The 15,552-nt window shown below is 38.9% G+C and overlaps 2 protein-coding genes across 3 annotated transcripts in view; both read right to left on the bottom strand.

Annotated features, from left to right (window-relative positions):
- Positions 1 to 15,552, bottom strand: part of NCKAP1L (NCK associated protein 1 like) — a 390,138-nt gene that overhangs the window by 235,007 nt on the left and 139,579 nt on the right. The gene's annotated exons all lie outside the window — the stretch shown is intronic.
- On the bottom strand, positions 9,227 to 13,756 carry HOXC11 (homeobox C11). Its single transcript, XM_068212375.1, has 2 exons — positions 13,075 to 13,756; positions 9,227 to 9,459 (listed from the first exon to the last, which is right to left on the bottom strand). Exons 1-2 carry the CDS (start codon positions 13,724 to 13,726, stop codon positions 9,227 to 9,229), a joined length of 885 nt encoding a protein of 294 aa, XP_068068476.1. The 5' UTR covers positions 13,727 to 13,756.

The raw sequence follows: 15,552 nt of genomic DNA, 5'->3' as shown, positions 1-15,552 counted from the left end.
AAAATGTGAATAAAAGGGGAATTAATAGGAATTAAAGGGGAAATAACAGAAATAAAAGTGTACAAATTGGGAATAAAAGGGGAATTAATGGGAATATAACAGTAAAAATTGGGAATAAAAGGGGAAATAATGGAAATATAAGAGTAAAAATTGGGAATAGCAGGTTAAAAATGAGATTAAAAGGGGAAATAATGGAAATATAAGGGTAAAAATTGGGAATACCAGGGTAAAAATGGGAATAAAAGGGGAATTAATGGGAATAAAAGGGGAAATAATGGGAATATAAGAGTAAAAATTGGGAATAAAAGGGGAAATAATGGAAATATAAGAGTAAAAATTGGGAATAGCAGTGTAAAAATGAGATTAAAAGGGGAATTAATGGGAATTAAAGGGGAAATAATGGAATTTACAGGGTAAAATTGGGAATTAAAGGGTAAAAATGAGATTAAAAGGGGAAATAATGGAAATATAAGGGTAAAAATTGGGAATACCAGGGTAAAAATGGGAATAAAAGGGGAATTAATGGGAATTAAAGGGGAAATAATGGAAATATAAGGGTAAAAATGAGATTAAAAGGGGAATTAATGGGAATATAAGAGTAAAAATTGGGAATAAAAGGGGAAATAATGGAAATATAAGAGTAAAAATTGGGAATACCAGGGTAAAAATGAGATTAAAAGGGGAATTAATGGGAATTAAAGGGAAAATAATGGAAATATAAGGGTAAAAATGAGATTAAAAGGGGAATTAATGGGAATTAAAGGGGAAATAATGGAAATTACAGGGTAAAAATTGGGAATACCAGGGTAAAAAATGGGAATAGCAGGGTAAAAAATGAGATTAAAAGGGGAATTAATGGGAATTAAAGGGGAAATAATGGAAATATAAGGTTAAAAATCGGGAATATAAGGGTAAAAATGGGAATAAAATGGGAATGAATGGGAATTAAAGGGGAAATAATGGGAATATAAGGGTAAAAATTGGGAATAAAATGGGAATTAATGGGAATTAAAGGGGAAATAATGGGAATATAAGGTTAAAAATTGGGAATATAAGGGTAAAAATTGGGAATAAAAGGGGAATGAATGGGAATTAAAGGGGAAATAATGGAAATTACAGGGTAAAAATGGGAATAAAAGGGGAATTAATGGGAATTAAAGGGGAAATAATGGGAATATAAGGTTAAAAATTGGGAATAGCAGGGTAAAAATGGGAATAAAAGGGGAATTAATGGGAATTAAAGGGGAAATAATGGAAATTACAGGGTAAAAAATGGGAATTAAAGGGGAAATAATGGGAATATAAGGTTAAAAATTGGGAATACCAGGGTAAAAATGGGAATAAAAGGGGAATTAATGGGAATTAAAGGGGAAATAATGGGAATACCAGGGTAAAAATTGGGAATATAAGGGTAAAATTGGGAATACCAGGGTAAAAATGACATTAAAAGGGGAATGAATGGGAATTAAAGGGGAAATAATAGGAATATAAGGGTAAAAATTGGGAATACCAGGGTAAAAATGGGAATAAAATGGGAATTAATGGGAATTAAAGGGGAAATAATGGGAATATAAGGTTAAAAATGGGGAATATAAGGGTAAAAATTGGGAATATAAGGTTAAAAATGGGGAATATAAGGGTAAAAATTGGGAATATAAGGTTAAAAATGGGGAATATAAGGTTAAAAATGGGGAATATAAGGTTAAAAATTGGGAATATAAGGTTAAAAATGGGGAATATAAGGGTAAAATTGGGAATATAAGGTTAAAAATTGGGAATATAAGGTTAAAAATGGGGAATATAAGGGTAAAATTGGGAATATAAGGGTAAAATTGGGAATATAAAGTTAAAAATGGGGAATATAAGGGTAAAAATTGGGAATATAAGGTTAAAAATGGGGAATATAAGGGTAAAAATTGGGAATAAAAGGGGAATGAATGGGAATTAAAGGGGAAATAATGGGAATATAAGGGTAAAAATTGGGAATATAAGGTTAAAAATTGGGAATATAAGGTTAAAAATGGGGAATATAAGGGTAAAATTGGGAATATAAGGGTAAAATTGGGAATATAAGGTTAAAAATGGGGAATATAAGGGTAAAATTGGGAATATAAGGTTAAAACTGGTAAGGGTAAAAATTGGGAATATAAGGGTAAAAAATGGGAATATAAGGTTAAAAATGGGGAATATAAGGGTAAAATTGGGAATATAAGGTTAAAAATGGGGAATATAAGGGTAAAATTGGGAATATAAGGTTAAAAATGGGGAATATAAGGGTAAAATTGGGAATAAAAGGGGAATGAATGGGAATTAAAGGGGAAATAATGGGAATATAAGGTTAAAAATTGGGAATATAAGGTTAAAAATGGGGAATATAAGGGTAAAATTGGAAATATAAGGGTAAAATTGGGAATATAAGGTTAAAAATGGGGAATATAAGGGTAAAATTGGGAATATAAGGTTAAAACTGGGAATATAAGGGTAAAATTGGAAATATAAGGGTAAAAATTGGGAATATAAGGTTAAAAATGGGGAATATAAGGGTAAAATTGGAAATATAAGGGTAAAATTGGGAATATAAGGTTAAAAATGGGGAATATAGGGTAAAATTGGGAATATAAGGTTAAAACTGGGGAATATAAGGGTAAAATTGGAAATATAAGGGTAAAAATTGGGAATATAAGGTTAAAAATGGGGAATATAAGGGTAAAATTGGGAATATAAGGTTAAAAATGGGGATATAAGGGTAAAATTGGAAATATAGGGTAAAAATTGGGAATATAAGGTTAAAAATGGGGAATATAAGGGTAAAATTGGAAATATAAGGGTAAAATTGGGAATATAAGGTTAAAAATGGGGAATATAAGGGTAAAATTGGGAATATAAGGGTAAAAATGGGGAATATAAGGGTAAAATTGGAATATAAGGTTAAAAATGGGGAATATAAGGTTAAAAATGGGGAATATAAGGGTAAAATTGGGAATATAAGGTTAAAAATGGGGAATATAAGGGTAAAATTGGGAATAAAAGGGGAATGAATGGGAATTAAAGGGGAAATAATGGGAATATAAGGTTAAAAATTGGGTATATAAGGGTAAAATTTGGAATAACGTGTAAAACCCCGGCACTGGCGGGGCAAGCCGGGAATTTCGGCGGGGGCGGCGCTCGGGCGCTGAGTGCGGAAGCGGCGCGGCCAGACGGTAATTAACGCGATTGCCCGGCGCTAATGAGCGCTAATGAGGCTGTCTAGACCGGCCTTTGTCCCGCCGCCGCCGGGCGCCTTTGGAACCTTTTTATTCCGCTTTTTTCGCCTTTTTCGCCTTCATTTTGCTTTTTCCTCTCATTTTTTAACGCGCGCTTTTGGCGCTTTTCGTTTTATTCCCCCCCACCTCTTTTTTGGCGATTTAGTTGTTTGGGTTTTGCTTCTTTAAAATCTTTATTTTTATATTTTTAATATTTTTCCTGGCTTTTTTTCACTTTTTTTTCCTTTATTTCGACTTTTCAAGACATATTTATTTTGCCTTTTCTTTAATTACATTTATTTTTTCATCTTTTGGAGCACCTTTTAAACTTTTTTTATTTTTTTAACTTTTTTTGCCATCGTTTAAACTTTTTTTTTTTTTTACTTTTTTGGGCTTTATTTTGTTGCTTTTTTCTTTTAGGGGGAGTTATTTTCCCTAGGCCGCAAAGCCGTCTGTGATCTCCGTCTTTATTTTCATTTTCTCCTCAAAAAAAAAAAAAAATCGTATTTTTTCAGGTTTTGGGCCCAGAAGAAGCAGCAAAAACAAAGAGAAATAAAGGGGGGGGGGGAAAGAGAAATAAAGATAAATAAGGAGGAAAAAAGAGAGAAAAAGAAAAAATAAAGAAAAATAAAGAAAAATAAGATAAATAAGAGAAATAAAGATAAATAAAGTAAAATAAAGAGAAAAATAAAGAGAAATAAAGATGAAAAAGTGAAATAAAGAGAAATAAAAAGAAATAAAGAGAAATAAAGAGAAATAAAGAGAAATAAAGAGAAAGAAAGAGGAATAAAGAGGAAGAAAGAGGAATAAAGAGAAAAATAAAGGGGGAAAAGATAAATAAAGCGAAAAATAGAGAAAAATAAAGAGAAATAAAGCAAAAAATAAAGAGAAATAAAGAGGAAAAAGAAAAATAAAGAGAAAAAAGAAAAATAGAGGGAAATAAAGCAAAATAAAGCAAAAAATAAAGAGAAATTAAGAGGAAAAAGAGAAATAAAGAGGAAAAAAGAAAAATAAAGATAATTAAAGCGAAAAATAAAGATAAATGAAGACGAAAAAGAGAAATAAAGGTAAAAAATAAAAATAGAGGGAAATAAAGCAAAATAAAGCGAAAAATAAAGCGAAAAAAAGCGAAATAAAATTCCCTTAGCCCCGTTTTAATCAGAAGCAGCCCAGGCCGATCCCTCGGAGCTCTCGCACGGATTTAATTTGGATTTAATTTGGATTTAATTAGGATTTAATCGCGATTTAATTGCGGCGGCCGCGCAGCCGCCGCATTTTTGTGGTTTTTTTTTTGGTTTTTTTTTCCCTGCAGATTTTCCTCCCATAAAACGCGGCCGGATCAAAGCGGATTTTTGTGGTGGTTTTGGGTGTTTTTTGGGTTTTTATTTTGGTTTTTGTTGTTTTTAACTCCTTTCACAGCGGCGCGCCTTGAAAGGCAGCCGGGAATTTTACAGGAGCGCGCGAATAAACGGAATAAATGGGATTTTTTGTTTTTTTTTTTTTATTTTTTCCCCGGTTTTTCCTCGCTTTTATCCCCCCCAAATCCCATAAAATCCCGGAATTGGCGATGCTGCCCCCAAAGCCGAGCCCGCCGCCCTTTGTTCCTCCCGAGCGCGCGGGGAAAGCAACAAAAACCCCGAAAAAACAACCAAAAAGTGGCGGAAAAATGGAGTTTGTGGCTGTGAACTTGTTGGGAATTCCCCAAAAACTTGACTTTGCCTTTGGAGTTTGCGATCCCGGACCGAGGCGCGCGGAATTCCCCATTTCCGCCCCTCCTGGGTTCGTTTTTAGGGTTTTTTTGGGTTTTTTTTTGCTGGCAGAGCGAGCGCTTGGGAAGGGGAAAAAAATGAAATTAAACAATTAAAAAAAAAATAAATAAAGGGTTTGAATGGTGAGGGGTAAGAATTAAAAAATGGAGGGGGAATGGGAGATTTGGGGTGAAAATAGGAATAAAAATTAATAAAATAAATAAAATAAAATAAAATAAAATAAAATAAAATAAAATAAAATAATTAAAATTAATTAAATTAATAAAATTAAGAAGAAGAAGTAGAAGAAAACAATAAAAATAGGAATGGGTGAAAAATAGGAATAAAAATTAATAAAATAAATAAAATAAAATAAAATAGAATAAAATAAAATAAAATAAATTAATTACATTAATAAAATTAAGAAGAAGAAGTAGAAGAAAACAATAAAAATAGGAATGGGAATAAGAAAATAAGAAAAAGAATAAGAAAATAAGAATAAGAAAATAAGAATAAAAGAAGAAAAAAAGAAGAAGAAGAAAAGAATAGGAATAAGAAATTAATAAGAAATATAGGAATAAGAAAATAAAAATAATTTCAAAGCCAAAAAAGGGTATAGAAATAAAAATAGGCTTTTTATAAATTTCAATTATTTTAAAAATCAATAAAAATAAAAAAACCCAAAACAATAAAATAGAAAAATACAATAAAAGGAAAATATAGCAATAAAATAAAAATTAAAAATAAAATAAAAAATAGAATGGAATAGAATAAAATAAAATGGAATAAAATAATAGAATATAATAGAATAAAATGGAATAGAATAAAAAGAACAGAATAGAATAATAGAATAGAATAGAATAAAATAGAATAGAATAAAATAAAATAGAATAAAATAGAATAGAATAAAATAGAATAGAATAAATTAAAATAAAATAAAATAGAATAAAATAGAATAAAATAGAATAAAATAAAATAGAATAAAATAGAATAGAATAAAATAGAATAGAATAAAATGGAATAAAATAAAATAAAATAGAATAAAATAGAATAGAATGGAATAGAATAGATTAAAATAAAATAAAATAGAATAGAATGGAATAGAATGGAATAGAATGGAATAGAATAAAATAGAATAGAATAGAATAGAATAGAATAAATTAAAATATAATAAAATAAAATAGAATAGAATAAAATAGAATAAAATAGAATAAAATAGAATAAAATAGAATAGAATGGAATAGAATGGAATAGAATAGAATAAAATAGAATAGAATAAAATGGAATAAAATAAAATAAAATAGAATAAAATAGAATAGAATGGAATAGAATAGATTAAAATAAAATAAAATAGAATAGAATAAAATAAAATACAATAAAATAAAATAAAATAAATAAAATAGAATAAAATAAAATAAAATAAAATAAAATGGAATAGGATAAAACAGAATAAAATAAAAGTCTGGAGGTCAATGCACACACTCCCCCAAGAACTAACTAAGAAATGCCGCCCCGCCTGGAGCCCGCCGTGACCCCGAGCACGTCCCGCCCCCAGCGCGCACTGTCCGCCGCCCTCCGCCGCCCGGGCGGAACTTGCGCCGCGCCCGCGGGAGGAAATTCCCGCTTGGCGCCGGGGGAGCCTCGGGCGGGGAACTCCCCTCAAACGGCAAATAAAACCCTGACGGAGAGCAGGAGAGCAGGCCGTGAACGGCTTTATTGCGCGCCGCTGCCTCGCTTGACACACACCGCTTCCGCGCATTTCCCGCGGCTCCGCCCGCTCTCCTCCGCCCGCCTCTTCCCTTCCCGACCACCAAAATCCGCTCAAACCCAAATAAAAACCCCAAAGCGCGGCGGCTGCGTGCGCCAAGCGCTGCCAATGGACTGATTCTGCCTGGATTTCGCCCCAAAAAATGAATTTTCCTGCCCGTTCTCCCCCGAGGATGCGGAAATTTGGTTTTTTTTTTGATTTTTTTTTTTAAGGGGATTCTCCTTTTTGGCCCCAAATGTGGGGGTTTTGAAGGTGGAAATTTCCAGGGAGGCAGCGGTCCCGCGGATGAGTTGAAATTCCCGTGTGGCTGAAGAATAAAAATTAAAATAATAATAATAATATAATAATAAAATATATATATATATCAAAAAAAAAGGAATCGCAGACTGTCCGGGGTGAAAAACAACAACAACAACAACAAAAAAAAAAAGGGAAAATTAAAATTAAATAAAGTCCACGGAGTTCAAGTCCTTGAAATTATGGGCGGAAATACCCCAACAAAAAATCAGGAAAAATAAGGAAAAAATAAGGAAAAAAATCAGGAAACAATTCAGGGGAAAAAATCATGAAAGATCAGGAAAATTCAGGAAAAATTTCAGGAAAAAATCAGGAAAAAATCAGGAAAAAAATCAGGAAAAAAATCAGGGGAAAAATCAGGGGAAAAATTAGGGGAAAAATCAGGGGAAAAATCAGGGGAAAAATCAGGGAAAAATAATGCAAGATCAGGAAAATTCAGAAAAAAAAAACAGGAAAAATCAGGAAAAAATCAGGAAATATCAGGAAAAATCAGGAAAAGTTAAGAAAAATAAGGGGAGGAAAGGAAAAAATAAGCAAATGAACCGAAAAATCAGGAAAAAAAATAGAAAATAATCAGGAAGAAATCAGAAATTAATCAGAAAAATCAGGAAAATAATCAGGGGGAAAAAAACAACAGAAAAAAACCAGAAGGAAACAGGAAATAAAACAGACAAAAAGAGAAAAAAATCTGAAAATAAAGTGAAAAGACACAGAAAAAATCAGGATAAATCGGAAAAAAATCAGAAAATTCAGAAAAAAAAATCAGAAAAAAAAAATGAAGAAAAAAAAAACTGAAAAAACACAGAAAAAAAAGTTCAGGAAAAAATGCCCAAAAATAACAGAAAAAAAATTAAAAAAATAAAATTCAAGAAAAAAAATCCAGAAAAAAAAAAAAAGAAAAAAAAAAACAGAAAAAAACCACCCAGAAATAAACCAGAAAAAATTTCCTGAAAACCTCTGAAAATAATCAGAAAAAAAATCAGAAAAAATCAGAAGAATATCAGAAAAAAAAATAAAAAAAAAAAAAAAGAGAAAAAAAAGAAGAAAACCAAAAGAAAATCAGAAGAAATTCAAGAAAAAATCAGGAAAAAATCAGAAAAAAAAGCAAACAGGAAAAAAAAAACACAGAAAAATCTTAGAAAAATATCAGGAAAAATTCAGAAAATATCAGGGAAAAGTCAGAAAAAATCAGAAAATATTCAGAAAAAAAAAAACAGCAAAAAAAAGGAAAATTCAGAAAAAAATCAGGGGAAAATCAGGGGGAAATCAGAAAAATCAAGAAAATCAGAAAATTCAGGAAAAAATCAGGAAAAATCGGTAAAATCAAGAAAAACTCAAGATAAAACAGGGGAAAAATCAGGAAAAGTCAGGGGGAAATCAGGAAAAGTCAGGGGAAAATCAGGGAAAATCAGGAAAAAAATCAGGAAAAAAATCAGAAAAGAATCAAGGGAAAATGAGGAAAAATCAGGAAAAATCAGAAAAAATCAGAAAAAATCAGAAAAAATTCAGAAAAAAACCAGAAAAAAAAAACAGAAAAAAATAAAACAGGAAAAATTCAGGGGGAAATCAGGGAAAATCAGGAAATATCAGGGAAAATCAGGAAAAAAACAGGAAAAATCAGGGAAAAAAAAGGGAAAAAAAAGGGAAAAAAAAGGGAAAATTGGAAAAATCAGGAAAAATCAGAAAAAATCAGAAAAAAATCAGGGAAAAATCAGGAAAAATCAGGAAAAATCAGGAAAAATCAGGAAAAAAATCAGGAAAAATTAGGAAATTTCAGGGAAAAATCAGGGAAAAATCAGGAAAAAATCAGGAAAAATCAGGAAAAATCAGGAAAAAATCAGGAAAAAATCAGGAAAAAATAGGAAATTTCAGGGAAAAATCAGGAAAAATCAGGAAAAAAACAGAAAAAAATTCATAAAGAATCAGGGAAAAATCAGGAAAAAATCAGGAAAAAATCAGGAAAAATCAGGAAAAAATCAGGAAAAAATCAGGAAAAATTAGGAAATTTCAGGAAAAAATCAGGGAAAATCAGGGAAAATCAGAAAAGGTCAGGAAAAGCCCAGAGGAGCCCCAAGGCCAGAAGGAAAGCGCGCAGCACGAGGGGAAATCCTGGAGCCGCAGCCGCCACTGTCCCCTGCGCGGCTGCGGCCCCGGGCGCCGCTCCCGGCCGCTCACAGCAAGGGGTTCCCGGAGAAATACTGCAGGCGGTCCCGGCTCAGCTTCTTCTCCTTCATGCGCCGGTTCTGGAACCAGATCTTCACCTGGCGGTCGCTGAGGTTCAGCAGCCGCGAGAGCTGCAGCCGCTTCTCCTTGTTGATGTAGACGTTGAAGAAGAATTCCCGCTCCAGCTCCCGGATCTGGAATTTCGAGTAGGGGCAGCGCTTCTTCCGCGTCCTGGGAGCGCCTGGGGAAAAGGGGAATCGGCGGTGAAACGGCGGGGGAACGGGGAATAACGCGGGGGGAAAGGGGTGGGTGCGGGGGAATGGGGAATTCAAGAGGGGAATTAAAAATGGGGTGGGTGGGGGGAAATGGGGAATTCAAAAGGGGAATTAAAAATGGGTGGGTGGGGGGAAATGGGGAATTAAAAATGGGGTGGGTGGGGGGAAATGGGGAATTCAAAAGGGGAATTAAAAATGGGGTGGGTGCGGGGAAATGTGGGACTAAAAAGGGGAATTAAAAATGGGGTGGGTAGGGGGAAATGGAGAATTAAAAATGGGTGGGTGGGAGGAAATGGGGAATTAAAAATGGGGTGGGTGGGGGGAAATGGGGAATTCAAAAGGGGAATTAAAAATGGGGTGGGTGGGGGGAAATGGGGAATTCAAAAGGGGTGGGTAGGGGGGAAATGTGGGACTAAAAAGGGGAATTAAAAAGGGGTGGGTGGGGGGAAATGGGGAATTAAAAATGGGGTGGGTGGGGGGAAATGGAGAATTAAAAATGGGTGGGTGGGAGGAAATGGGGAATTAAAAATGGGTGGGTAGGGGGGAAATGTGGAACTAAAAAGGGGAATTAAAAATGGGGTGGGTGGGGGGAAATGGGGAATTAAAAATGGGGTGGGTGGGGGGAAATGTGGGACTAAAAAGGGGAATTAAAAATGGGGTGGGTGTGGGGAAATGGGGAATTCAAAAGGGGTGGGTGGGGGGAAATGGGGAATTAAAAAGGGGAATCAAATAGGGAATTAAAAAGGGATGGGAAGGGGGGAAATGTGGAACTAAAAATGGGTGGGTAGGGGGAAAATGTGGAATTAAAAAGGGGAATTAAATGTGGAATTAAAAAGGGGTGGGTGGGATGGAAATGGGAGAAATAGAGTGGGAAATATGAAATTAAAAAGGGGTGGGTGGGGGAAAATGTGGAATTAAAAAAAGGGATGGGTGGGGGGGAAATGTGGAATTAAAAAGGGGTGGGTGGGATGGAAATGGGAGAAATAAAGTGGGAAATATGAAATGAAAAAGAGATAAATGGGCTGAAATGGGAAAAATAATGAGGAAATGTTAATGATTTAAAAAAGGGATGGGTGAGGGAAATATGAAATTAAAAAGGGATGGATGGGGGAAATGTGAAATTTAAAAGGGGATGGGTGGGATGAAAATGGGAAAAATAGACTGGGAAATATGAAGTTTAAAAAAAAGATAGGTGGGCTGAAAATGGGATGGACAGACTGGAAAATTTAATAATTAAAAAAGGGATGGGTGGGGGAAATATGAAATTAAAAAGGGATGGGTGGAATGAAAATGGAATGGATAGACTGGGAAAATAATAAGAATAAAAAAAGGGACAGGTGGGCTGAAAATGGGATGGATAGCCTGGGAAATATTAAATTTAAAAAGAGATGGGTGGCCCGAAAATGGGATAAATATACTGAAAAAAAGGAAGTAATGGGTAGCCCAAGAACGGAATAAATATCCCAAAAGGATAAATGATCCCAAAAGGGATGTGTAGCCCAAAAAAGGATGGACAACCTCAAACAGAACAAAGAATAATTAACCCCAAAAGGAATAAATAACCCCAAAAGGAGTAAATACCCCAAAAAGGAGTAAATAACCCCAAAGAGATTTAATACCCTAAAAAATGAATAAATACCCCAAAAAAGAATAAATACCCCAAAAGGAATAAATACCCCAAAAATTAATAAATACCCCAAAATGAGTAAATACTCTAAAAGGAGTAAATACCCCAAAAAGGAATAAATAATCCCAAAGGGAATAAATACCCCCAAAAAAAGGAATAAATACCCCAATACAACAAAGGGATTTAATACCCCAAAAAAGAATAAATACCCCCAAAAGAATAAATACCCCTAAAGGAATAAATACCCCAAAAATGAATAAATAACCCCAAAAGGAATAAAAACGACAATGGGATTTATTACCCCAAAAAATGAATAAATACCCCAAAAGGAATAAATACCCCAAAAAATGAATAAATACCCAAAATGAATAAATACCCCAAAAATTAATAAATACCCCGAAAATGACTAAATACCCTTAAAGGATGACTAACCTCACAAGGAATAATTACCCTAAAAGGGAGAAATTCCCCAAAAAAGAAGAAATAACCCCAAAAAGGCGCGGTGGGAGCGGCTGAAATTTGGGATTCCTGGGAGGGCGCGGGCGCCCTCGGAGCCTGTCAGAGCGGATTTCTGGGGAATTTTTCCACCCCGCGCGGGGATTAAGGCAGATTTGGGGTTTTTTTGGAGAGAAAAGCCGGGTTTGGGGTGGGTTTAAGCGGAGTTTAAGGGAGGGAAGGGGATCAAAGGCAGAGCCGCTATCAGCGCTGCCGGGTTAGGTCGGGCTTAGGGGAGGCAGAGCTGCGGTTCCGCACGAGTTTTTGATTAACTCCAGCCCTCGCCACACACGCGAGGGAAGGGAATCAAAGCGGGGAAATTCGGGGTTGGGATCCTCGGAGGCGCCGGGGAGGCAAAACATCCCCTCCTAAAAAAAAAATAAAATTAAAAAAAAAAATAAAACCCAAAAGGCAAAACGGCCCCAAAAAATAAAAAAAATTCCCCCCAAAAATCCCCAAAAGGCGGGACAGCTCAAAAAAGCATCCCCAAAAAAAAAAAAAAAATCACAAAAGGAAGAACATTTCCCCCCAAAAAAAATCCTCAAAGGCAAAAGAGCCCAAAATAACATCCCAAAAGGCAAAAGTTGCCCAAAAAATAAATCCCAAAAGGTAAAAGTTGCCAAAAAAAAATAAATCCCAAAAGGTAAAAGTTCCCCTCTCCACCAAAAAAAAAAAAAAATCCTGAAAGGCAAAACAGCCCCAAAAATCCCTAAAACCGCCCCAAAACCGTCCTGGATTCCCGGAGCGGCGCCGAGGCTGCCCGGGGAGCGGGAAAGAAAAGAAAAATCAAATAAAATCCCCAAAATGAAATTTCAAAAGGAATTTCAAATGAAATTTCAAATCCGCTTTCGAGCCGATCCAAAGGGAAATCCTCTCCTGACAAAGCGCGGCTCGGGAGGGGAGGATGCGCCTGGAAAAATCCGGGGAAATTCTCCTTTTTGTCCCCAGTTCCGCCGATTCCTCCCTCACCCCGCGCCTGCCCGGCCACAGAGGGCTCGGCAGCGAGTTTTAATTAGGAATTAATTAAAAAAGCAGCCCCAAAGCGCGGGAAGCGGCGGGGGAAGCCCGCGCGTTCTGCCCAATTGCCTCTCACCCTCGGCAACCCCGATCCTTTAAAACGCCCGCCTAAGTTCATGATCAAAGTTAATATTTGTCACCCGGGCGCGCTTTTAAAATTTCACAGACTCCGCCGAGAGAGAGCAAGGGACGCTTAACACCCCCGCTTTCCCTTTTATTTTCCTTTTTTTTTTCCGGTTTTTTTTTCTTTTTCTTTCTTTTTTTTTTCGCCATCGTAAAAAAAAAAAAAAAAAAAAAAAAAAACTGGGAGAGAAAGAAGAAAGCGCTTCGGAGCTTCTCATAAAATCCTGGCCGCGCTTATAAAACTCCACATAAAAAAGCTCGGCTCGCCAAAGCCCGGCCGGGCTGGGTCTCCCCCCCGCTTAAGCCCGGCTCTACCTACTCTGAGCGCCGCTCTTGGAGCCCTCCTTGGCTCCCGACGAGGAGGACGCCGAGGCCGAGCCGGGGTTGGCGTTCTCCTCCTCCTCCTCCTCTTCCTCCTCCTCCTGCGCGTTGCCCTCCGCGCTTTTCTCGCCGTCCGCCCTGTCGGGCGCGCTCTCGGCCGCGCACAGCGCGGAGTTCTCGAAGAATCGATCGAAGCCCTGCGGCAGCACCGAGTTCTTGCTCATCCCGGAGTAAAACCCGGGCGCCGGCGGCGCCGCGGCGGCCGGCGCCGGGTGGTGGTGGTGATGATGATGATGGTGGTGATAATTCTCGTTCTTCATCAGCACCTCGGCGGGCGGGAGGCACTCCCTGTGCATCAGCTCCTCCGCGGAGTAACACGCCGCGTAATTCCCGCGCGGGTGCCATTTCCCCGAGGGCTCCAGCGCGTAGGGCACCTCGCGGGGCACCTGCGCCAGGTTGGCGGCGTACGGGTACGAGATTTGGCGAGCGGGGGCGAACGAGGGCACGGACGGGAAGTCGGGCACGTAGTAGGTGCAGCTGGGCAGGTACAGGTTGCCCGCGCGGTCGCCGAAGTCGCCGCCGCCGCCGCCGGCGCGCTCCTTGCGCGTCTGCGAGGGGCAGAAGTTGCCCAGGTTCACCGAGTTGAACATGCTGGCCCCGGCGCTGTGGAGGGGCTTTTTTTGGGGTTTTGTTTTTTTATATATAAGCCGCGCTGCTCGGGGTTGAGAGGTTTTTTTTTTTTTCGGGCTTTTTTTTTTTTTTTTCTTTTTTTTTTTTTTTTTTTGTGTGTGTGTGTGTGTGTGGAGAGAGAGCGGGGGGAGGGGGGGTGGGAAAGCGGCGCGGAGGATGAAAAAAAAAAAGGGAATTTTGGGGAGGCGAGGATGACGCGCGCTCCGTCTTAGTCGCTGGCGAGCGCCACGTGATGCCGAAGTAGAAATTGTCATTTATCGGCCGGGAGCGCCGCAGGAGGGGCGGCCGCGCTGGGGTAAGAGCGCCGGGCCCGAGGCAGCGGCGCGCCCGCTCCGCTCCGCGGCCGCGCTGCGAGAATCGGCCCCGGCCCGGGGCAATTCCTGCCCAGACCGGGGGCAATTCCTGCTCAGACCGGGGGCAATTCCTGCTCCGAGCAATTCCTGCCCAGACCGGGGGCAATTCCTGCTCAGACCAGGGTAATTCCTGCTCCGGACCGGGGGCATTTCTAGCCCGGGACTGGGGGCAATTCCAGCCCCAGCCCGGGGGCATTTCTAGCCCGGGACTGGGGGCAATTCCAGCCCCGGGGGCAATTCCAGCCCGGTCTGGGGGCATTTCCAGCTCGGGATTTGGGGCAATTCCAGCCCGGGGCCGGGGGCATTTCCAGTCCCGGGGCAATTCCAGCTCGGGACTGGGGGCAATTCCAGCCCCAGCCCGGGGGCATTTCCAGCCCGGGACTGGGGACATTTCCAGCCCGGGACTGGGGGCATTTCCAGCCCGGTATTGGGGGCATTTCCAGCCCGGTACTGGGGGCATTTCCAGCCCGGGACTGGGGACATTTCCAGCCCAGTATTGGGGGCATTTCCAGCCCGGGACTGGGGACATTTCCAGCCCGGCACTGGGGACATTTCCAGCCCGGGACTGGGGACATTTCCAGCCCGGCACTGGGGACATTTCCAGCCCGGCACTGGGGACATTTCCAGCCCCGGGGACATTTCCAGCCCGGGACTGGGGACATTTCCAGCCCCGGGGACATTTCCAGCCCGGGACTGGGGACATTTCCAGCCCGGGACTGGGGGCATTTCCAGCCCGGTATTGGGGGCATTTCCAGCCCGGGATTGGGGGCATTTCCAGCCCGGGACTGGGGACATTTCCAGCCCGGGACTGGGGACATTTCCAGCCCCGGGGGCATTTCCAGCCCCGCGCCCTCCCCGCGGCTCCGCCAGCGCAGCCCCCCCCGGGGAACTTGTGTTGGTTTTTTTTTCCCCTCCTTTTTTGCTCTTTTTTTGTTTCTCCTCGCTCTTTTTCTTTTTCTTTCAATTTTTAATGTATTTTTCCTCTTTCCCCCCTTTCTTCCTGTTTTTCTTACTCTCTCCCTCTTCTCGCTCTTTTTCTTTTCCTTCCAGTTTTATTCTTGTTTTATTCTCTTTCCTCTTTCTTCCTCTTTTTCATCTTCTCTCTCCTCCTCACTCTTTTTCTTTTATTTACAGGATTTTTTTTTTGTTTTTGTTTTTTCCCTTTCTCCCCTTTCTTGCTCTTTTTTTTCTTTCTTTTTCTTTTTCTTTTTCTTCCATTTTTTCCTGGTTTCCTTCCCTCTTTCTTCATCTTTTTTCTTCTATTTCTCCTCCTATTCTCACTCTTTTTCTTCCAATTTTTAAATTGTTTTTTTTCTCTTTTCCCCCCTTTCTTGCCTTTTTTCCCTCTTCCTTCTTTCTTCCCCTTTTATTTCCTTCCCCCCTTTTTGCTCTTTTATTCTTTTTCTCTCTCCCCCTCTTCTCGCTCTTTATAT

The sequence above is a fragment of the Anomalospiza imberbis genome, chromosome 22 (assembly GCF_031753505.1).
Source record: "Anomalospiza imberbis isolate Cuckoo-Finch-1a 21T00152 chromosome 22, ASM3175350v1, whole genome shotgun sequence".
Taxonomy (NCBI): Eukaryota; Metazoa; Chordata; class Aves; order Passeriformes; family Viduidae; genus Anomalospiza; species Anomalospiza imberbis.
The sequence above is the reverse complement of the archived record's forward strand: the minus strand, read 5'-3'. Positions and strand labels throughout refer to the sequence as shown.